Below are 23371 nucleotides of genomic sequence, written 5' to 3'. Positions count from 1 at the left end.
ATGGAACTAAATTAAATAATATAAATCAATACAGGTGAGGAACCTTATCTTAAAATATTTTATAGTTATCAGCAAGTGTTGTTACTTAAATACATAATCAAGGGCCTCTGAAGAAAATAAACAAATAAAAATCCTCCACATATTTATAAGAACTAGTCTGGATACTTGACAAATATTTCATGGTACCCCTATCCCTTACTAAACATCAGGTAATATTATTTATTGATAGTCATATAAAAATGAACGAATTGTTTTACAGCTGTACTGAAAAGCTACTTCCAGTTCAGATATAGCGCTCCTTATTTCACTACTAGTCATGAACACAGTATTATGCAGATTTCAGTACAATTATATTAGGCACAAGTACGTTTCTTATGACCCAATAGCACGAAGAGCCAAATAAATTCGTCAAATACACACACACTAGAAAGTATTATGTAAAACCTAACTTCCCCATTAACGATATGTGCATTTATTTCTTGTTTATTCGGTAGATGAGTGAACAATTTCAAAAGTATTAATCTATTACATATTTCGTGACTGTTACAAGAGGACTTCCCATATTACACCGAATTCATATCTGTAAATCCAAGAAATATATAACAACGATATACGTCGCTTTCACGTCAAGCACAACAAAAGGACTGACATACAGTAATCAAAACGGTTATATTCAGGAAGCGTTTTCAGCGGTTTCTGGACTTCTCAATTCTTAAAAGACACTAAGAAAAATTCGCATTAGCATTAGCGATTTCATGCTATAGGAAAACAATTTCCATTTCATTTTATTGTGGACAAATTATTGATTTTGTTGGTTAGCTCCTTGTGGTAGGAACCTTGTTTGTTGCGTGCACCAAATCGGATGCTAAGGCACTATTAACGCCCAGCCCACCTCTATCCTCCTCTCCTGCCTCGCCGCTGCGTTTGAGTCAATGGTTTTGCGTTCTCTCCATGTTTTAAATCTGCTCGTCTTACACGTATATTTACATCGCGGGATTCTGGTAAAAATGTTAGCTGTGAAAGTGCAGTCACTGAAGCTCTCCTTGCACCCTGATGTTGCCCGGTTGCTAGGCAGAATGACAGCCGGGCCGAAATTGCGGACAGACGGAAGTGACGTCAGCGCCTTGTCAGGTCTGTGTTGATGTTTTGGGGAAACTGGAAAGGCAGGAGGACGGGAAGAGGGAGACGGTTTGTTTTTGTTCTCTGGGCATCAGAGCTCACGGCGAATGCGAACAACTACAATAAATGCTCCTTACTGGTTTCATAAATAGCAGACGATACTTAAGAAGGGATTATCGCAAACACGACACACGCAAAACATTCGTTGAAAGGAGGAATCGTCATCCCTCTGACCCCCCTCCCTAATAACAGACATAACCATGACGATTCTTCCGAAGAAAAAACCGAGCTCGACAGTCGGAGTGTCGGACCACCCAGACGAGACTGACCGGAGGAGCGGTTCCGACCCTCACCAACATTCACACGGAGGTCGGGCAGGAGCAAGGCCTAGAGCGTCCCCGCCACCCTGGCCGTACCAGGCCGCACCACCCTCGTCAAGGGAAGACAGGCGAAACGAAGCAAGCTCCCGGCCGCAGCAGGCCTCCCCTCCGCCAGTAGGATCTGGTTCTCCTGCCGGCCCAGGAGACGGAGGTGGAAGCGGTGGGGTGGCTTGCGTCGCAGGGGTACGCGGGGAACTGTCAGCCGGTGTTGGCTGCGGCGGCGGCATCGGAAGTTGTTGCTCCGGACCCGGCCTCAGTAAGAGGAGGCGACAGGCGCCTTGTGCTGGGGGGGTAGCTGGTGGAGGAGCGGTTGGAGTTGCCGGAGGAGGTGGTAGCGGTACTAGTCCTGACCCGGAGGAAGGAGCCGGCTACAACAGCGAGGACGAATATGAGAATGCTTCCAGGCTGCAGTCCATGGACCCCGCGACTGTCGAGCAGGTAATATGGGAATAACGCGAAAAAAAATACGAATGATCCCTCTGTCTCACATCACCAGAACTACCAGCTACCTTTCTGCCTAGTGTACCACTGACAGCTTAGAAATAGAATAAAACTATACTTTTTACATTGATGAAAATGTTTTCTTTGTTTTTCATTGGAATTAGGTATTTGTATAACCTCAGATATTGCACATTTCTGAAATAAACGTCACAAACTTGCTTTCACTGAGGAATTATAAGTAACTTGCATATATCAGTTGATCTTATCATTTATAAAATATGGTGTAAGCTGGTGCATTTTGTTGTTGTTTTTTTATATAACACATCAGCCATCCCAGGCTTTGCCTTCCACTTGGGATGCACCAATGCATGTGGCTGAATATTTCTTACTGTTTGTAATGATGAGAATCTTCTTCCCCTGTAGCCATACAGGATTTTTAGCAAATGAGGAAGCACTGCATACAGTAGATGGTCAGTTTTAATAGCTGCTGTCCATGAGCATATATGAAATAGTCAATTTCTAGACCATTAGTGATTGAGAAGATTTTGCAGACATTAGGTTATCTAGACTTCTTGTTCCAAGTATAATTATTTCACTAAAGAACTGGGATTGCCCATGTGCTGTCTTGTTTAATGACTGTTTAATTTACTAATACAGGCTTACTGGTTAAAGGCAATAACTTTCTACTGGACTATATTAGCAAACAGTAGTCAGGCTGCTTGTGGTTTAAGCAGGTAGTAGATGGTTTTATTTCAAATCAAGATTAACTTTGAGTGAAGAAAAATTTAATGTAGTAACCTCTCACATGCTTACTGGTAGCTGCCAGCTGGCAATGGAAGGGTTTTAAAACATTTGATGTGGACCATTTGCAGCAGCCTTTCATTTGAATGTTCAAACAAAAGATACCACTGGTTTTCCACATAATCTGTTAGTCTGCATCCCTTTGCTACAGCAGGTACACATTTCATTTCACCAAAGTGCATTTGTGATGTGCATCAGATATGTAGATGTGTTCGGCAGTGCTTAATTATTGGAACACTGAAAGAAAAGCGTAATAAATGAAGACTGAATTACCTTGAAATATGCTGTAAAATTTGATTTATTGCATTTGTTGAAGACTGAAATGCTACACTAGCTGGATCTGACTTAATGGTTTGTTTTATGTGGCAGGTGTAAAGTGCTTTCAGTATAATGAATGAAGTCTGCATGAGAGTAACGCGAAACTTGCAAGGGGGAGTTCCACTGGACTGAGCTCTGATCTCCAATTCCAGTGGAATGCACAAGGTGTAGCCTTTCCCATTAATTTTTGTTTGCGTGTGTGTTTGTTTCCAACAGCAGGAACACTGGTTCGAGAAAACCCTCGGGGAAAAGAAAGGGTTTGTTATAAAGAAGATGAAGGAAGACGGAGCGTGCCTCTTCAGAGCAGTTGGTGGGTGGATAGTTTTCACATTACCTCCAGCACTGGTTCCAGTAATCCCATGTCCGATATGGTTACAAAGTTGCTCCTCAGTTATACTCTTCCATATATGTCTGGTACCTTTCTGCTGGAGTCCTGCCACAAGTATGAATGAACTGCCAGTGAAGATTGTCATTTGCCATTTAATGTTTGTATTTGTTTTCAGTCAGAAAAAGTGAATATCATTATAGAGTACACCTATATATTAGTCAAAGGCCTTTGCTGAAGCCTTTGTCAGACCGAAAGCTTCCTTTAAGTTTGCCAAGTTAACCTGTTTCTGTGCAGTACTGCTTGCTTTTTCATTGCTATTTATTTCTTATCTATTTCTAATGACACGTAGCAATTTGTAACGACATTTCTAATTTTCACTTCACAAGGCTTTCATTCATTCATTGGATTATCAGAATTAAATCTGAGAATGAAAAAAGAATGACGTGTTCAAAACCTTTTATGATGCTTGAACGTGTTCCATGTGTCATGCTGTGATCTTGGCTTTCCTAAAGGGCAAGACTGGCACTGAATTCTATGAAGCTTTATCAGCTTTCTTTTAGTGTCCTTTCTGATTTGAGATTGGTACAATTACACAGAGTCTACTGTAGATGGCACTGTTCTAGAAGTTTCTCAAAGGGACTTTTTGAAGGCACTGAATATTTGTCTGATCTCATTCCCCCCCCCCCCCAAAAGAAATATGCGATATCACTTTACAAAAAGACTCCGTTTTGTCACTTAAATGGTAGTACGCATTATTAATAAAAAAGACTATTATAACTTGTTTATAATTGTCTGTTAATGATTTACAAAGTGTTACAACCTAATTAATAACCTTATTATAAGCTATTCATAAACCATTTGAGGATAGTCTTATTGTAAAGTAGTACCAAATATATTATGAAGTGTATTTGAAGTACATTATGCATATACATTTCACAGTGGGTGTGAAAAGTGGATCGCATGTATTACCATGTCCTGACTCTAGATGGCAGAATTCACCTGGTGCCGTGTTCTGTGATTGCAGAAGCGAGCTTTCCTTTTGTGAAAGGATGTTTCTTCAGTGAAATTCCCTATTTCCTGTATATATAAATATATTTGAATAAACTTAGAGGCTTGTGGTATGACAGGTTTTTTTGTCAGCTTAAACATGCACTTAGGGTCCGGAGCATGTATCAGGAATACTGTGTAATTATACAGGCCTAAGTGTGATAACTGCCCTTTCACCCAGGAAGGCATTGCATTTCAGCCTGCATATTCATCCTGTTCTTACATTTTTTTTTGTTGGTGAATAATCATTTGGTGAAAAATCTGTAATTATGTTGTGGTATTTTTTCTGTTTTGCTTTGGTTTTTATGTATTCAGGTGTGGGTGTATTGGTTTGGAGATATGTGGCTGAATGGAGGTGTGCGAATAACACTGAGGTGAATAAAGTTCGAGAGGCCCCCTGGAGGCCGTGGGTCCTGCCTGGGACTTACCCTTCCTTTCTCAGCAACTGTTTACTCCAGTTACTAGTGTTTCTGTCACACATCAAAAACAATGAGCTAGTAAGGTTTTTCCCTTTCAGAAACTTTCCCATCATCTGCCGTGCAAAGCGAAATATTTCAAGCAGATGTTTTCAAATAATTCGTACTGGCTCCAGAAGGTTATACGAGCCTTTGCCAAATTTATAAGAATAGGCTATTTAATGTAGCTGAGTGGTTATTTTTTGTTTTTATTTTGTGATGAGTTTGGTCTTTGTCTGTATGAAAAAGACACAGCAAAGAATCACAATAGCATGGGAAAAACAAGACAAAAAGGATGAACATTAAAGATGAGGGTCCTGTGTAGCTTAGATTGTGCTGGCCTGCTCCCCGGACTCAAAGTGCTATGCAGTCTAGGGTTATGCCGTTAGCATGCAGTTAGCGGAAGCCCTGTCCTGACATGACTGACGTTGTTTCCACAGAAGGCTGTAACGGTTTATGGAATCTCGGATCTCTTACTAAAAACTCGTAGGGGATCCACACGCACCTGCAGTGTGCAGGCTGGTCGTGATGAGTAGTGCGATGTGCCTTCACATTTGGGGAAGTAACGGACAGTGAAGTCGTGGGAACGACAGGCCCATGGTATAAAAAAAATGGGTGTGGAAAACATTTAAATGTTTCACTCTTAATCTGCTCATGAAGAGTAAAAGTACATAAGAAGTAAGATGAAGTGAAGTCAGTGATTGATTGTTATGCATGCAATTAAGCTCCGTGTGTTGCCATGTGCTCAGGGATACCAGTGACATATTGTATAGAACTGAGATTAAGGTTATAAATCAGCATAATTCATAATTCGACAATAGAAATGATGGCCATCCCATGAAAAGCTGTTCTGTTCCCTCCATGTGTCACAGAATTATACAAGGAATTCAAAGAAAAAATGGGAATTTATATTGGTATATCCCGTTGAACAGCATGAACGTATAGTGTATATTGTAATAATCTTAATTTTCTTACTTTTATTCTGACTTAAAGGTTGCTCTTTGGCATATGCGTATAACATTGAGTGCAATGGTGGCAGCCGTGTGGAAGACCACATATCTGAAAATTTCCAGAAAATCATCTTTTTTTTTTCACTTGTCCTGAGGGTGGAGTTTATTTCTAATTCTTAGAAATAAGCTGATGATCCACAGAATGTTCTATCAATTTTCTATTTTACTGTGATTGACATGCAAGCTGTTTTTTTTTCCATTTCTTGAAAGAAGGTGTCACTGGGGTCATTGGCAGAAAAAGTGAATTGATACAGACTGTCGGGGGGATGTGGGTTGGGGTACTGGTTGACATAGAGGCGGGGCATCACCAGTTCCAGTAAGCTCCTCCTGTCTGCTTTGAAAGCACTTCTTTGTGGTTAGCCCTTTGTCAGTGGTTCGTCTGTGGCTTTAGCGGTGGCCAGACCTCATGAGTAAACTCAGTACGTTATAAATTGCCTGTGCCTTTTCCACAGTGTCTTTGCAAACAGTCAGTTTTCACAAACGTACATTTGTTTTGAAATGTACTCATCTATCTATGAAAACATTTTGACCTTAAACTCTGGTTTTAAAACTGTCCTATGAAGCACATCTGACTTCTACTATGCTTTGTGTTGTGCTAGCTTTTGACTTTGCTTGTCACTAAGCCTACTGGTCTAGTATGAGTGAAGGACCCAGAGCGCAAATGTTATGCTTGCAGGAAACGAAACGGGCTGTTTATTTCTAGTCTTGCTCAGGATTTTTCCCTCCACCCACTGAACTGAGTCTTGTTCATTTGGGGAGAAAACTGCAGGTGTAAAGTATGCAAATACAACCCCGTTTCCAAAAATGATGGGACGCCGCGTAAAATGTAAATAAAAACAGAATGTGATGCTTTGCAAATAATGTAAACCCATATTTATTTTAAAAAATAAACAAACATGAGTTTATATGATTTGGAAACAGGGTTGTAGACTTGGTAGATGCCTCTGCAAAGCAATGTTGCTGTCATCAATTGAAAATAAGTTCCCTATGAAATGAACTTCCCAACAAACATTGGGAAACCTATTAAAAACTTATTTAAAATGTGCTAAAAGCTGTCATGCATCTGTAGAGAAGATTGGGCTCAATGCGCTTAGATAATTTGCAGTGTCTGTACAGTGGCACGTGTCCTCTGAGTACATCTGGCTCAGACCACAGCAGTGGTAGTTACAGTTGTGTCTGTCTGACATGTTCTGGCTTGGCTTAACTCTATGCCTATAACATTTCACTGCTGTGCAAAGCTGTGAGTTGAATAACATCAATGATCTAACAAAATGATGGAACACAATTATTGGAATGCGCAAACTGAGATTGTACTGTTTGCTTAAAATAAATGCATATCTATGATGACAGTATTGTCAAGATGTGAACAGACAGGGATGGTGTGTGTATCAGGGCTGGACTCTGTTTGTGATCAGAAGGTTACTGGGTCAAATCCTGTGGTTGATCGAGTTTTTTCATTATTGGGCCTTTGAGCAAGCCCTTAACTCCATACATTGGCATACATTTAAAGTCCAGCTTCTTCCCATTTCTGACTGTCCTGGTAGCTTTGTTGTTTTTTTACCTTCAGGGTGTGGGTTTGAATCCCCGCTTCGTGTATGTGCATGTTCTACATATGTTGAGCAGATATCATTCTGCTACCTTGGTTTCTTCCCAGTAAACAAGAATTGCACATAGCAAATGTGCTCTGCGATGGGCTGGCATCCTATCTAGGGAGTACCCCTGCTGTGAACCTGGGGTAAGCCCCCCCCTCCACCATGGCACTGGTGAATTCTCAAATCTGATTGGTTAGAAGGATTTGTGTAACCCACGCAAGTAGTACCCACCAGGCAAGTCACGGTGGTAAATCAATGTGCTATTACCACCTTTAATTTTAAGTAAAGTTACTTAAAATTTCTGAATGCAATTTGAAATAAATGGAAACTATAAAAACAAAACAACAATGCTAAATATAGGTTTTTCCCTTTGTTTGAACATGTACACAGCAAACAACTCCTTTTGAAAAAGGGCAAAGGCCAATTTGGACATTCCTGTGAAGACACTCTGCAAGCGAAAAAGACCATTAATGAGCAATTTTGAACTAATGACTCATTTATGGTCTTGGCAACTGGCACTTTTCAAATTAACAACAGTGACTTGGGTCATCTTGCCTAAGCAAAATGTTTAATCATTGGCGGAAGAAAGTAGTTATATTAAAGTGTTCTTTTGACTTAAAAACGTGAAAATAACATGTTATGCTACAAACTTGTAAGCCAAATGTGTAGTAACTGTGGTATAAGCAGGGTAAGGCACTCTAAGCCATGCATTATAGATTTTTAAATGCACTGCACGTTGGGTGGTTCGAAAACTTATAATGCACGGCTTGTCTTGCATTAACCCTTACATAAACAAGCATATTTAGCTTAATTATATGTTGTTGCTATGGCCAAGAATATGTTTTTGGACAGCACAACTGAGAACTGCTGGCTAATACTGCAGTAGGGGTCTTGGTCGCTTCTGGATCAGTTTGTAAAGTGAAACTTTTTGTGCTGTTCAAATTAGTCTTAGTAGCATGGTCATTATACTGTGCAGAACAAATTTCTGATTTTATTTGATAAAAATTTTCCCCTTATGTACATTTATAAATATAGCTTATACTACACAAATCAGTTATTATGAAAATTGGTTGAAATTTGCTAGTCCATTATTTGGAGAAGCAAATTAGAGCTGATGTTGTTGCTTTAACTGAAGTTGGGTTCATATTCTAACAAGTACAGTAGCAGTAGTTAGGTTGTTACGGCCGCTCTTACTCTCTGGTCATTCCAGTCATATTGAACGTGGCTCCTTAAGTCATGTCCTTCATACAAGGAAGCTGCCTTCATTGATCTGTTCAGTATAGTTTTTTCCTGATGGGTCACCTCTTATGCGACCATGTCTATAGTCATTGAATTTTGGTAGGTCAAAGAACGGTCAAATTGATTTTCTCCAGCAAAGGATTTTGTGGGTCTCGTTTGGTGCAAATCATTTGAGGGCTTATTGCCCATGATAAAATGCTTACGAATGAGAAGTGTAACACGTTTTTATAATCTTTAACGTTTTATTTATAACATGGTGACTTTCTAGCTTTTCGCTAGTGTGGCTGTGTAGTCACCCATGGATGCTGTATGCTACATAAGGCCTGGTTACATACTCCCCGATGGCCGGTGGCTTTATGGCTGCTTCAGCATGTTTTCCATATTCCCTCTCAGTTCTCCTTGTTGAACTGGTTTGCTGAGTTTTCCAGCATAAGACTTGCATTTTGGTGCCATTCTGTGCGTATTCTGTGCAGTTGCTGGTCTGTAGTATTTACTGGACTGGTTTTCAGCATTGGTTTGCTTTCTTTAACTATTTACTGGTCAGTCGTCATTTATTTCAATGGAGTGTGGAGTCTGTTTTATACGCCATACTACTATCCATGTCTTACTGAAGGAAAAATATTCCGTGGAAAGCAAATTAGTCAGCAAGGAAGCGGTGTGTGCTGAAAAATGCAGCTTGTATCTGATGTCGTTTCTTTATCATTAGTAGGTAATTTGTACTCATTTTACTCACTTGTAGAGGTAGTTATGCAGTTTTGAGTCAACTGAAAACTGGTGTCACCTTTTTTTGGCTGTGAGTTCTGTGTGAGTTTTTCTGATCCTGTCTGGAGTGGGACGCACACTGCGGGCTTTCTTCTCTGCTGAAGCAGCGACTGGGAGGCGCACAGGCTATTTACCCTTGTGTCTGCTTAGCTACCGTTCCCTGCCTCATTTCATGGAAATGCTCCCTTATGGAAACTTCCCCTCTGAAGGGAATCTCTGTGTTACAGCCATAGAAAACTTTAATTATTATAATTACAGGTCATGCACACAAACACTGAGTTTGGGGAAAATCTGTGAGCATTTACCGCAAGGAGGATAGTGCTTATATCAGGGTTTGGCAGTAGGAGGGATTTGTTCACACAAACCACCCTTTACCTAACACTGCACCCTCATGAATAGAGTCTTGCACAGTAGGAATTTATCACTGAAGTGTTTCCACTTCGTTTCATTTAGCTGTAGTGCCTGCTGTTACTCCTGTCTCATTGCAGGTACTCTACCGGAATTAAAAATGAAATCTAACTAAAAGCATACACCTGTCAGGTGGCATTTCACACCATTCTCAGTTTGTCTAGCGGTACATCATCTTTTTTTCAGTTTTTGTAGGGCTTAAAAGTACATCTGATCTCTTTTAAATTAACTCCTAAGCATTCTGTACATTAGGGATCTGTGTTTAGAATCCTGTGTTAGCAGGTTGAGCTTTGCACATTTTTGACATTGTCCAGAAAAGTCCAGAAAGGGGATTGGTGGCTAACATCCTGACCCATCTATGCTGGACAAGTCAGCAGGCCCACGCGATCAGTCTGGATGGCTCTCCCCCACTCGTGCATTCCCACAAGTACACTTGTCAATTTGCTGCTCTTGCCCTCTCTAAACTTTACAGACTGCAGGAGAGCACATGGAGAAGCCTGGGCATAGTCTGGTGGGCAGTTTTCAGATTGCAAGGAACTGCATTGCCTTAACACTGACAAATCCTGTTGAATAGACTGAGAGAGGGGTGTGTCTTCCAGTTTGGGTTTAGCGCCTTCAGTCCAAAGTGATACAAGAAAAATCCAGACAGAAAAATGAACACAATTATAGCTCATCTCAAACCACATGCTGATATTTCCCTCTCTCCTTGAGAAGGTGGAATTTCTTTAGAATTTCTGCAATCTTTTCTGTGCTTTTTCTGTATCTATTCTGTGATGTCACTCGTCAGATAACATTTTGTTTACGTGTCTTTGTGTTTTCTTATTATTTTTTAAACTTTTTTTCTTTTTTCTCCTTTTTTGGAGTCGCCTGGTATGATGGCAATGCCATGCGCTGTGTTGAAGTCCCATGGTACCGACTGCTTGGACTGTGCTGCATTCTGCATTCCGGCAGACCCAGTGCTCCTATTCAGGCCACAATACTGGACCGTGGTAAAGCTCTGTGTACATTGCCACCTCTCAACATCTTGCAATGGCCTTTGGCCTGATATGTTAACAGTAAAACATGGCTTTCTTGGATCTTTTGTGAAACAAGGGAATTTTTTTGTTCATCATTACGTTATATGCATCACAACTTGCTGATTAGCGGAGTACCGCTGCATAGCTTTTTAGTAGGAGCGTAACGGTACGCGTTCGGTACGCATATGTAAAGGGGAGGATGAAGCCATGCTGCTACACATCTGCGCGTACGTCCTAATGTGACGTATTTCTTAAAGTGCTTAGTTTATTTTGTTATGCTTTGTATTTTTTTGAGACAGTATTTGTGTTGCACAGTTCAAATATGAAGCTGAAAGCTACTGATGTGAATGCAATACAGATCAGATAGAAAATTAACTAAATGTGCGCCTTAATGGGTATTTATTTTGTTTTTATTTACTTGTTTATTTTGATTTCATTTAAGGTACGTTTTAGTTTTTTATTGGTAGGCTGCAGCAGTATTGACTTCTTATTTAAGAAGAATAATCATACCTTGTTCAGTAAGCCACTGTTTAATGAAGGAAAAAAGCATTTCACGTTTGGTTTCTTATACCCTGGCTGTACCGAAAACGTGCTGAACCATTACTTCGATACTGAGGTACATACCAAACTGTGATTTTTGTGCACCATTACACCCTACTTTTTAGTCTCTGTGGAAAAGTTGATTGTGAATAAATAAATTTAGCACAAACTTCAAAGTAGTGGACGGCGATAGCTTGCAGAGACCCAATGAGTAGCTCACATAACACTTTATACAAATCGTAAGAAGTAGCACTCACTGTAAATAAGCCTTTTTTATTTTAAACTATGTCAGAATCTTTATCTTGCTTTGTGTGTGGCCTATGCCTACTTCCCCAGCAGGCGATAATCGTTGGTCAGTCACGGTCAGGTATTGACACTGGGTTACTTATCTGTTATTGTTGATTACTGATAATAATCACACAAGCCTAATGTGCAGTTTATAGCTTTCCTGTCTGAATCACAAATGTTTGGTTTCTTGTCCAGGGATTCGATGGATTAGTGCCCCATCCTGGGCTGTTCCCTGCCTTGTGCCTGTAGCCTCCATGATGTTCTGTGGACCCCCCGCGACCCTGAACAGGATAAGCCATTACAGAAAATTGATAAATGAATGGATGTCCCGGGATTAGTTCATTTTCTGATTTTGATTTTGACATTCATGTCTCATGGGCGGCAAACATCGTTTTTGAGAAAGCATTTATTTAAGAACTTCCTGATGTTCATGATTCCATGTTTTCTATTCTTCTCCATGCCAGACAGCATGAAAACAAAAGTCATGTGTGCACATGTGTGCGAAAAACTAAATTCACTGTACAGCTAATAAACATTATTCTAACTCAGTAGAGTTATACTCTCATCTAACTATAACTCACCATTCAAATTAAAATCATTGTCATGCGGATATATACAGTAGCTTGTGGGAATTCTGAATGTTCTGGTAACTCTCGGGGCAGGTTTGTAACCATCTTGCAAAAGACAGTTTTGAAGGTCATCATTCACTTGTGACACCAGGTTCCTGGTTGATTTGTTTCCCTTCCCGTTCGATATTCTCTGGGTTGTACTTGGGTTTATCTGAGAGCTCCAGGACAGCATGACGATGATTCACTGTGTTCAATTTTATCTTCAAGAATATTTTTAGATTAATAGTGATTATAGTGTAAAAAAATCTTTTCTCGGGTATTTTTTATTTTTTTTGCCAAAAACATGCCTCATTTTTTATATGTTGTATGTCATTTTGTTCAGGGTGTGAAAAGCAAATGGTACAGTTTTAAAGTATATCTTTTTGTACTGTGTTTTGAAATAACCTTCATGGCTGTTGAGATGTGAGCGGAGCTTCTGCCATAGCACTCCAGACATCATGTGGCGCTTCCCTTTGGCCTAAAAACTGCAGACGGTCTGCTACACTGGGCTGACGAGGTTGCAACAGCAGTGCGACACTCCCCATAAGGAAAGGCAGCAGTCTGGGCCTTGGCTGAGAAATGGTGGAGGTCACCTCCACTGGCACCTAATCTTAGGCTGGAAATGTGTCTTAGGCAACTTAGGTGTAACTTTTTACCCAGTTTCTTAGGTCACCTTCCTGATTAAGGGACAAGGATCCATGCATTTGCATTGCATAAATTCATGGCAGACGGCATGCCGGGCCTTTTGTAATGTCCGTTACTGGTTTCTTAACATTTCTCAATGAATATCCCTCCTAAAAAGTTTCTGCAGTCCGTGTGAGTTGCTGGTTCCGTGTTCAGCTCCCAATTAAGCCTATTTTATTTATTTTTTTTCCTTTGGGGGGGGGGGGGGCTATAAGGTTAGACTAAATGATGTTTAGCCGTCTTATTCTTAGTCCTGAACTTGCCAGTTGTCAGTATTTCAAAAGGTTAGCTGATACACCAAGGTTAAGAGTAGAACAGCCCATTGGTGTCTAGTTGATGTGTAGGGAACAGTGTTGCTATGTGATTTAATCATATTGACTCAAATGATCAGTGATAGGAGATTATTGAATAACTATTACATTTGTGTATATAGAGCACCCACAACAGAAAAACTGGCTACTTGTTAATAACGTCTATGGGGAGTGGCATGGGATTCATCATGGAGAGGCTTCAACGCGTGGCATTGTTCAGGGCACTGCAGTTCTTCATGTGGCGGCAAGGTGATATGGCACAGTATCCACAGTTATAGAAAAAAATGAATGGAGTATTAAGGGAGATCAATATGACTAATGCACACACACTGATAGCTGGGCTGGTTTCGGCCCAGACAGAGAAGGGCAGACCTGCAGCCCGGTCAAACCGCTGCTCCAGATGGTGCTCATCCCAGCTTTTGTCTTTAGCCTGCCTTGTGCTGATAAGGTTTATCAGGTTCAGACAGGCCGTCTTGCTCACCCTCAGTTCCTCAGAGTTGTGCTTGGTCCATCCCCTTTTCTTAGAAACCTGCGTACTAGTTATCGGTGCTGGTTTGTACATCTCCTGCGTGCTGTCGGAGTAGCTTGAAGTTCATTCTCAGCCAACCTTGTGGTTTTTCTCTTTCCCTTTGTGAATCTTTATCTTTTTGTACTTTTTCAACATTCTTTCCCATTGGGTACATATGTGTCAGGCATAAGCTTTTCTAATTAGAAACTTTGCTGCAGTTTATTGGGACAATTGAAGGTATCCATGTTCAGTTTTGCTGAAAAATGAGTCCCCGTTCAGTGTTTCAGCTAAAGATTTAATAGGCTGTCTCCTAATGTATAAGAATGGTATATAGTGAATATGTTAGACAAGCGGTGAAACTCACCATGGTCTGAACTACTAGGTTTTGATGTGTGCTCAGGAATAAGAAGAAGAGATCAGAGTGGGTAGATGAAAACTGAGTCACGCTTGTGTGAATTACTAATGGGGAATTCCTGAGAAACCACCATCGCCTACTTAGCTGTCAAATATGAAGCTCTGATATCTGGTAAACAGACCCTCACCTTTGGGACTCCCAGTCAAATAGAAACAGCACGGAGAAACACGGGTGGAATGCTGACATGTTCTAATAAGAAATAAACGCAGTAGCTACAACCCACAAAGCATCTCTCTGCGCCATGGGGTCTATTGGTGGTGTTAATCAAATTCCGTTAATCCAGCGCATGAATCAGAGAACCTCTGAGTTAGTTTTCGATATGATTTGATACACAAAACAGTTACACAAATCTTTATACGATACTATTCACGATAGGTGAAATGAAATGCCTACAGTAGGCCATGTTGTAGAACATTTATTTGATTACACAAAATAAAAACCAATCCCTTTGATCCATCACCCACAAGAAGGAATCCACATCCCTTCATTGATGCACATCTTGCTGTTGTTTTTTTTCATTACTCTGTCTTAATCGAGGATGTGAAACCTTTCTTTTTAAACACCACCCATTTTGCTGTAGGTCATATCTTGCTTCCAAATCGTAGGTCGAAGATGGCCCATTCTAAAAGCAGCACTTCTGACTGTTTCCTCTTTACTAAGAATTCAAAGAAGAGCTGCAGATACTACTGAGGCAGCTGTTTGCAAACCTCTCTCTGGTGACTTGTGTTAAAAGGCCTTCGCCTGAAATACTGCCCCTTGAAATGTGTCGCTAATCTTGCAAGGGACTCATGATCAGCTTGCAGTTCTCAAAGGCTAACTAATATGTTATTAATATTAATGAATCTGTGGTGTGGCATAACTATATAATGAATATCCATCTGTCTTCCATACCACATATCTCGTTACAAGGGTGCAGTGTGTATTTATAAATAGCATGAAAATGTTTTTGAAAGAGTTAGAAAATTCTTTGTCTAAGTGTAGTCGAGGCACTAGTCTGCAGGGAAGTATGTACTAAGGAGAAGTCCTTTGGGATGTTAAATGGTGTTGCTCAGCTTAGAGGAATCCTGTCTCAGTATTTGTTAGATTTAATTGGTTTTATTAGGGGGGCGGCATGGTGGTGCAGTGGTTAGCACTGTTGCCTCACACCTCTGAGACCTGGGTTCGAGTCTCCGCTTGGGGAGTTTGCATGTTCTACCCATGTCGTCGTGGGGTTTCCTTCAGGTACTCTGGTTACCCCTGACAATCCAAAGACTGAGGCTAATCGGAGTTACTACATTGCCCATAGGTGTGCATGATGTGTGTGATTGTGCCCTGTGATGGGCTCCATAGGAGTCCATGTGTGAGTGACTGGTGTGTGAGTGTGCCCTGTGATGGGCTGTCCCCCATCCTGGGTTGTTCCCCGCCTCCTGCCCATTGTTTGTGGACCCCCCGCGACCCAGTAGGATGGGTGGTTTTATTAGGATTTTTATTGAAAGTCTATTGAAGTATGACAATCATCAGCAGCTGAAAAAAATAGCACCCGTGGGTTCATGTTTCTTGCCATTTTTTCTTCTCTAAATGTGTCCTCATTACAGGGTTACACCACAAGAGAGGAAATTGACTAAGAATTTCTCAGAATTTCAGTCGCTGTGTCATGTGACTTTCTGGAAGACACTTTGGTTTTGAGACTCATTTGCATATCATGTTAGGCGGAGTCTTAGTATGGTGTAGTACCCCAGCAGAAAAACGCTGTAGGCCCTGTTTACATCTGTGGTTTCTGTCACCCAGGCTAACAGAGGAACCCGTGCGTGTGTGCATGCCTGTCTGGAGCCCGCCAAAAAGTTAGTCTGACAAGTTATGCGCATCCCCCCTCTCTGCACTCTGAAACATTTGGTACCTACACAAATGGATCATTTATTTGGTTGACTGAAAAAATTAGGAAATTGTGCCGTTTGTATTTGCTTGCTACTCAGTTTTGGAAACATGCAAAATTATAAGAAGCTTTACTTAGCTCCAGTTTGCACTGAATTTCATTACTTTGAGGATAAAAATGTCCCTGCACACCTGCTGTCCCCTGACCACTGTGCTAGCAAAGTCCAATTTGTGCATTCAGTGGGAAAAAAAGAATGTGTGTGTGACTTAAATCTCCCAGGGGTTTCCACATTTGATTGTTGTTTGAAAAAAAAAAACAGACTGACTTGGACTATAAGTAAAGAATCCTCCATGTTACTGCAGATTTTGCTTGAAGCAATTAATCTTTTTTGTGTTTTGCAGCTGATCAAGTATACGGAGACCAAGATATGCATGAAGTGGTCCGAAAACACTGTATGGACTACCTGGTGAGTCATCTCTCTACATTGGTTATCAGAAATGGGGTTTCGGAATTATGGTAGTTAGTTTCTTTCATACCGCTGTTTGGATGGAGCCTCACTCATTGCCCTTCAACTGCAGATGAAGAATGCAGACTACTTTTCAAACTATGTGACTGAAGACTTCACCACATACATCAACAGGAAGAGGAAAAACAACTGTCACGGGAACCACATTGAGATGCAGGCAATGGCGGAGATGTACAACCGGCCTGTAGAAGTTTACCAGTATGGCACAGGTGTGGAGCGTTGAGTGAATGGCTAGTTGGTCACATGATTTGCAGGGAAGATACTCAACATTAATAAGGGCAAAAAACCAGAGTGCTTTGTTGTAACTAGCATTTATAAGGCAGCCGTGCTCTGTCTTCTTATTCACATACTTAGATACTGCAATCATTTATTACATTTATAAATTAATTTTTTTTCTTCTGTTTTCTTCTCAGAACCAATCAACACGTTCCATGGCATCCACCAGAACAACGATGAGCCAATCAGAGTTAGCTACCATCGGAACATTCACTACAATTCAGTTGTGAACCCTAACAAAGCCACTATTGGAGTTGGTCTAGGGCTTCCAGCTTTCAAACCAGGGGTGGGTGCCTTCAGTCAGAGCTTCTCTTTTTTTAAATTAAATAATGACATACAGATTCCATAGATCTCTGAAGACAAGCAGAGAAATTTCATTGTTAATCATTATGGTGGAGCAAATGACTCCAATATATTCGTTATGACCATGAAATTATGTGAAATTAGGCAGTCCAGCTCTCAGCCTAGTGTCACACATGTGGTGCAGCTTCTTTCGCTATGTTGTTAAACTCTGGCACATTCCTATTTCGGTCTGCCCCAATGCACACATGCATACTTGCACTCACACATGCTGCCTACATAAAAGGGTTATAGTGCAAAAGGGCTATGTCGAATGATGGAATACATTAAAACGGTGAGTGGCACTGAGGCTTTTAATTGGCTGATCATGAGCCTATCCAGGCATGTGATTTGTGGAACGTGGTGAGGCCTGGTCAACACATTGAGAATCAGACACTGTTTCTAGGCTTCAGTTTTATTTGCAGAGAAGCAAAGTAGGAATTAGGTGGCACTGGATCTTCAAAGGCCTGAAGGGGCTGGAAGCGTGGCGGGGCGTCCCCTATCTCAAACACGCGCACATCAAAGGGAGCAGGGCTGCACTCACACAGGAGAAACATTCCACACTGTCCTGACTCTGAAGGGCCGCCTCATAGCAGCACACTGTCTTATTTGTACTGGAGAGACCCACTGACAATGCACCCTAACGGCTCGTCGGCCTGCCAGAAGCTCGACTTCCATGTCAGATTAACCTGAGTGATTTTAGAATTGGGCGAAGCGGCGCACCCACAATCACCAGACTCATAAAGTCGGTTTTTCCCCTCATTATGTAAAAGTGGTGTAGTCAGCATTTTAAGTATTTTCTGCTTGTTTTATGAATCCATTTGCAAACCAGCAAAATCTTCTATCCACATGAAGCAATTGTTCAAACTGTCTTATATATGTAGTTGTTATGTCTGTAAATATTGATGATGTTCCTGAAGTCTAAGTCACTCTCGTGTTATGTTTGGCCTGGAAGCACCTTGCATCGGTTTGGTATGAACATTCAGCCACAGCTGCAGATCAGTCGGAGGGTCATCCGCCCCTACGCTCTTTCTGGGGGAATGCTGTGACGCTGTACTCAGAGTTCCATCTGGATCCTTCCCCTGGTTCCTGACGATAGGATCTCATGCTTTCTGTTTACATCAGGCGCTCTTGTCACCTGTGAAGTCTTTGCGTGTCACATGCGTGTCTGGAATCCAGCAGTATATATACATATATGGCTTTCTTGCTAAAACAGGGTGTGAGGTGAGGATCTTTCTGAGCCCATCACTCACAAAATACTGATTGATTCCTTAGTTTCTACCCTTTCAGTCTTCCCCTAAATATTTCAAACAGAAACGCTATACTTTCCTACAATAATGCATTTCTATTCATAATTTAAATATCATTTTTATTGCTAGCAGTTATAAAGAAGCATTCATGCACATGTAATTATATGTATTTGTTATTCCCCAAAGTTAGTGGAAAGGAAAAGCCTAAAATGCGACTGGCCAGTGCTCAGAATAGCTCCCTTATGCGGTAAGAGCATGCCAGCAGGCAAGTGCCCAGTAAAAGCAGATTGTCTGAAGCTGCTGGCTCAGACGTTATCATCGCAGTGGTAGCTGTCATCAGCTGGCACAACAAGACTCCCTGTCTGGGGTCAGCCAGCTCTGCGAAGGAGCTCTCCTAGCCAGCGAGCACACAGCACAGACGGCCAGGATAAACTGCAGAGACACCCCCCGTGGCAGGGAACTCTCTGGCGTGGGGTGCCCATGAGCCCCTGATCCTGGAAATGGGCAAAGGTGTGCTACATTCTGGCTGGGACACACTCTGTCCACCATGGGTCTGAGTGCTCAGTAGCCATGGTCACACACAACTTATAAAAGCCGCCATTACAGTAAATGCTAACCTCACCAGGGCGGCTCATTTTGCCGTGTTTCTCAACCCGATCCTCAGGGACCCCAAGACGGTCCACGTTTTTGCTCCCTGCCAGACAGCCCACATTTCACCGAGAGCTGGGAAGAGCAAAAATGTGGACTGTCTGGGGGTCCCAAGAGGATTCAAAGAACAGAATTGATACTTCTTGTGGGGTTTCTAGAGAGGCAAAAATGCTCCTGCCATATTTATAAATAAGTCTGTAACTCTGCTCCTTTCTTATGTATTAAAGGAGTATGCAGATTTTTGATGAGCTGAGAATGAGGGGGTGTCATTCTGATTGAGATCTCTGGTGCTGATAAACAGTTCTTCTATTTTGCGTTTATGAACCCCCCCCCCCCGTAAGTGTGCTTTGAAATATCAACATGTTTGTTCACTATGACATTTGGTGAAGCTCCATTGGCAAAGTACTTAAGTGTTTAATATCGCACTGAAAATCTATGCATTGTATCACCAACCATCTTATCTGTTGAAGGCTGGCCATTCATTTATTTATGTGTTTGCTTGTTTGCTCATATATCTGTCTGTCTGTCTACCTATGTATCTATCAGTCTACCTATCTATCTATTTGCAGAATTCTACCCAAAAGAAACAATTACTGACACTGCAGTATTCTTTCTTGGCACTGTCAGAGCCCCATCTGTTACAAAAATGAGTCAGAATTTGTGTGTTTGTTTAAATTTCTCATGGAAAGTTGATAGGAATCTGTTTTTCTTGAGCTGTGATTAACAGCAATGAAAGGGTACAGTGTAGTGTTGCTGGATTATAGCAGACTGCTGGCTCTACCTCCCGCCTTTAAACCAATACTGAAAAGTCCTGTTTCTAGACGACAGTGTACGTAGAAACTGTAATGTGATGTTGATTATCCCACACGGGCATTGACCAAACACAACAGCTCATGACACACAGGCCTGATAGCCACAGACTGATATCATTAATTTCCTCTTACTATTAGCCATATTTGCTAATAGTGGTATGATTCTAGGTCCTCTGGTATATGGCTGTGTGTTCTTACTCCCTATGTTAAAGCTAAGAGTAGCTTACATTGAACTACTGAGTTACTGTGATACACATTTTGTAAGTATTTGAATGTAGTTCTCTTTTTTATTTAGCCCTTAGCTGTATTTTTAATGTTTGCAGTTAATACATCTATTGAGGCATGTCTGGTGTATCCTTACGTACACTCACTGCACCCTGTCCCCTGCCCATAAGGAGGTAAACATCGTCCTTTGTATGACCACCTATCCTCCTTCCCAGCAGTATGCTGACCAGCTGCTAATGAAGAATGCTATAAAGACCTCAGAAGAATCCTGGATTGAGCAACAGATGTTGGAGGACAAGAAGAGGGCCACAGACTGGGAAGCCACCAATGAGGCCATAGAAGAGCAAGTGGCTCGTGAATCTTACTTGCAGTGGCTTCAGGACCAGGAGAAACAGGCACGACAGGTGAGAGGGCACCAGACTGAGTCCGTAGGATTCTCCAGAACATTTCTTACTTTCAGAAGCAAAGTGGCAGTACTGACAGCAGTATTACCCAGGTAATGGTTTTGCTCTGGTCTCTGAAGCATTTGATTCATGTGGCATTTCCTTGAAATGGAAAAAGCGATAATTATTTGTGATCAGTACATGGTAATCTCCATACACAGTTAACTTTCAGTTTTTATTTTCTATTAAATGAAGATTTTTTGGGGGTTCAGTGTGATAACACCGGAATTTTCAGATGGGGCCTTAGGTTCACCGTTCACACCTTTGCATCTTGACACCTTGACCCCAAATTTGTCTTTCAGCCTAAAGTGAAACTTAATGAATTCCTATAAATGGCCTCTTGACAGTAACAATGTCTTATATTTCTACCTCTTCTACCTCTTGTTTCTAACATTCAGAGGTACCACTAGATGTTTTGAGCCCCTATGAAAGGATATCACATTGGGCCCCAACACGGACTTGTGCAGTTATGTCACAAATTTTTAGGGCCCCTGTCAATCAGGGACCCTTGGAATCATCCTGCCCCGTGCCCTCCCTCATTTCTATCTGAAATCCCCTTCTGTACCAAGTAAAAAAATATGACCTAAGGCCAAAATATGTGTGTATCACTAAAGATGTTTTAGAACTTGTTGGAATAAGCTTCAGTCTAACATGACTTATTCCACTGCTGTTAATCACTGAGTTTCCCATAAAGGCCATATCTGCTGAGTGTATGAAAGAGGAGACGCAGTGTTCCCTCCCCTCCTCACTCCCCCCCCCCCCCCCCCCCCCTCCTCACACCAACAGTCGTTCCCACTCTGGTTATCCAGAACATCCTGTTTCATTGTTTTTTTTTTTTTTTCCCCGGTGTCAGCCACGCAAGGCCAGTGCCACTTGTAGCTCGGCGACGGCAGCCGCATCTAGTGGCCCTGAGGAGTGGAGTGCCCGTTCTCCCCGCCAGCGCAGTTCAGCCCCCTCGCCGGAACACCCAGACCCTCCTCACCCGGATACAGCAACCAAGCCCGCTTCCCCAGCCGGAGCTGCCCTCATGCTGTCCAAACCACCTTCTCCCTGTGCTCCAGGTGGACCACTGAGCTACCTGTGCCATTCAGCATGCGCTCTGCACATCTGCCCAAAACACTGCACCTAAACTGGGGGCTTGATTGGTTTTGTTTTCTGTGTTCTACAGGTCCTAGCAGTCAGACCTGTGTGGGCCCAGACAGAGCCACTTCGTCTTCCTTAGTGTCCCTGTATCCTGAGTTGGAGTACCGTGCTATCATGCAGGAAATGGCACCTTCTGCATTTGGTAAGTGCCATCTGAGACTGGATGGTTCCCAGAGCTGTCATTAATTTATTTGCTTAGATTCACCACTGTTCAGATGGATTCTAAGTCTGTTTTCGGTGATTGCCATGGTCTGGAAAAGGGATATGATTGGTCAGAATATGGGTCATGAAGTTATCAGATGTGCTTCTGAAACTTGAAACTAGTATGCTATGTTATGAAAATGAACACAGATGGTATTTTCTGTTTGACAACCACCTGATCTGTAAATTCTATCAACAGAGTGAGGGGCTTGGACCCAGAAAGCATATAGTACATTTAAGCTTTTATTGAGCATTTGATGAGTAATGACAGTTTGACAAAAATCTCAACCACACAGGCCAGACCCATCTTGTAATTCAGTGCATCCTAAGGCAATAGGAGAGGGTGCTATGCAGATGTCATTCAGAGATGTTGTCCTGTGATTTACATTTTGTTTACAAATGCATCACTTCAACAGCAGACTGGGAAGATGATGAGATTCTGGCCTCCGTCCTGGCTGTCTCACAACAAGAATACCTGGACAGCATGAAAAAGAACGCGACACACAGAGAGCCGTCTCCCGACAGCAGTTGATAGTGGGGGTGGTGACGCTGGCGATGTCCACGGGGAAAAAGACAAAACTGAAACAAATGTTTTCTCGATCATGGTACCCACCAGTCACCTGTCCCAGCCCCCATACCTGCCTCTCCTCACCTCCCTATACAATATCATCATAATCATACTCTCCAGCTCTTCCCCCATTATAAACCCCTTGCCTCCATTGGACTTATTTAGGTGCATGTTTAAATAAACACAAACATCATCATAGAAAATTAAAAAAAAGAAAAATTGTAATAATGTCATACTTATCTTCTTAATGATTGATTAATATAATTTTGTTTTATCATTTTTGGAATGAAAAATACTTTTTTTTTTTTTCTTGGAATAAAAAATAAAAAACTTTCTGAAGAAGTAGTGTGTCGAGTTCTATCCCCCCCATGCTTTATGATACTCCGGTATAATCAAGTGCAATGTAATTACTGAATTAGGCCATCTATGGTATGTTCGTTGCCACAAATGATGTGCTGTAATGGCGTGTGATGATTTATGCTGGTGTATGTGGAGTCTCCATGACTTTTCTGCCTGCTCACTGTTGATTTCCTCCTGCTGTCTAAGGACATGTATGCTGGGAATCTTCCGGCATCTGCTGGCAACCTTGACCAGCAGAAGCAGTTAGGAAGGGGAACGATGGATGGATGGATGGACACCTTGCTGTGTAATGAATACAAGACATTGGATCTCCTGGCACCCTTAGCCTGATACCATAATACCTCCAAAATCGTCATTTTTAGGCTTGTCTTCCTGAATGTGGTCAGCATGCATATTGAGAATCTGAGCCAGATGCAGTCCTGCATTCTTATAGTAGGTTAAATGGTACATTAAAAAGT

The 23371-nt window shown here is 41.7% G+C and overlaps 1 protein-coding gene across 3 annotated transcripts; it reads left to right on the top strand.

Moving 5' to 3' along the window:
- Positions 1 to 1121: 1121 nt before the first annotated feature.
- On the top strand, positions 1122 to 22886 carry otud5a (OTU deubiquitinase 5a). 3 transcript variants are annotated; one of them, XM_049016718.1, is made up of 9 exons: positions 1122 to 1937; positions 3276 to 3369; positions 16524 to 16588; positions 16701 to 16857; positions 17062 to 17210; positions 20417 to 20602; positions 21495 to 21702; positions 21810 to 21926; positions 22402 to 22886. In XM_049016718.1, exons 1-9 carry the CDS (start codon positions 1380 to 1382, stop codon positions 22515 to 22517), a joined length of 1650 nt encoding a protein of 549 aa, XP_048872675.1. In that variant the 5' UTR covers positions 1122 to 1379; the 3' UTR covers positions 22518 to 22886. The 3 variants fall into 3 exon arrangements, with proteins under 3 accessions (XP_048872675.1, XP_048872676.1, XP_048872673.1); XM_049016719.1 differs by having other exon boundaries at positions 20414 to 20602; positions 22405 to 22886; XM_049016716.1 differs by having other exon boundaries at positions 20414 to 20602.
- The last annotated feature ends 485 nt before the right edge of the window (positions 22887 to 23371 follow it).

The sequence above is a fragment of the Brienomyrus brachyistius genome, chromosome 6 (assembly GCF_023856365.1).
Source record: "Brienomyrus brachyistius isolate T26 chromosome 6, BBRACH_0.4, whole genome shotgun sequence".
Taxonomy (NCBI): domain Eukaryota; kingdom Metazoa; phylum Chordata; class Actinopteri; order Osteoglossiformes; family Mormyridae; genus Brienomyrus; species Brienomyrus brachyistius.
This window is presented reverse-complemented; position numbering and strand designations above follow the sequence as displayed.

Coding starts and splice junctions, on each gene's coding strand:
- otud5a (XM_049016716.1), top strand. CDS start 1,380: ATGACGATTCTTCCGAAGAAAAAACCGAGCTCGACAGTCGGAGTGTCG. Junction 3,370..16,523: donor GTGCCTCTTCAGAGCAGTTG/GTGGGTGGATAG, acceptor TGTGTTTTGCAG/CTGATCAAGTATACGGAGAC. Junction 21,703..21,809: donor ACCTTCTCCCTGTGCTCCAG/GTGGACCACTGA, acceptor TGTGTTCTACAG/GTCCTAGCAGTCAGACCTGT.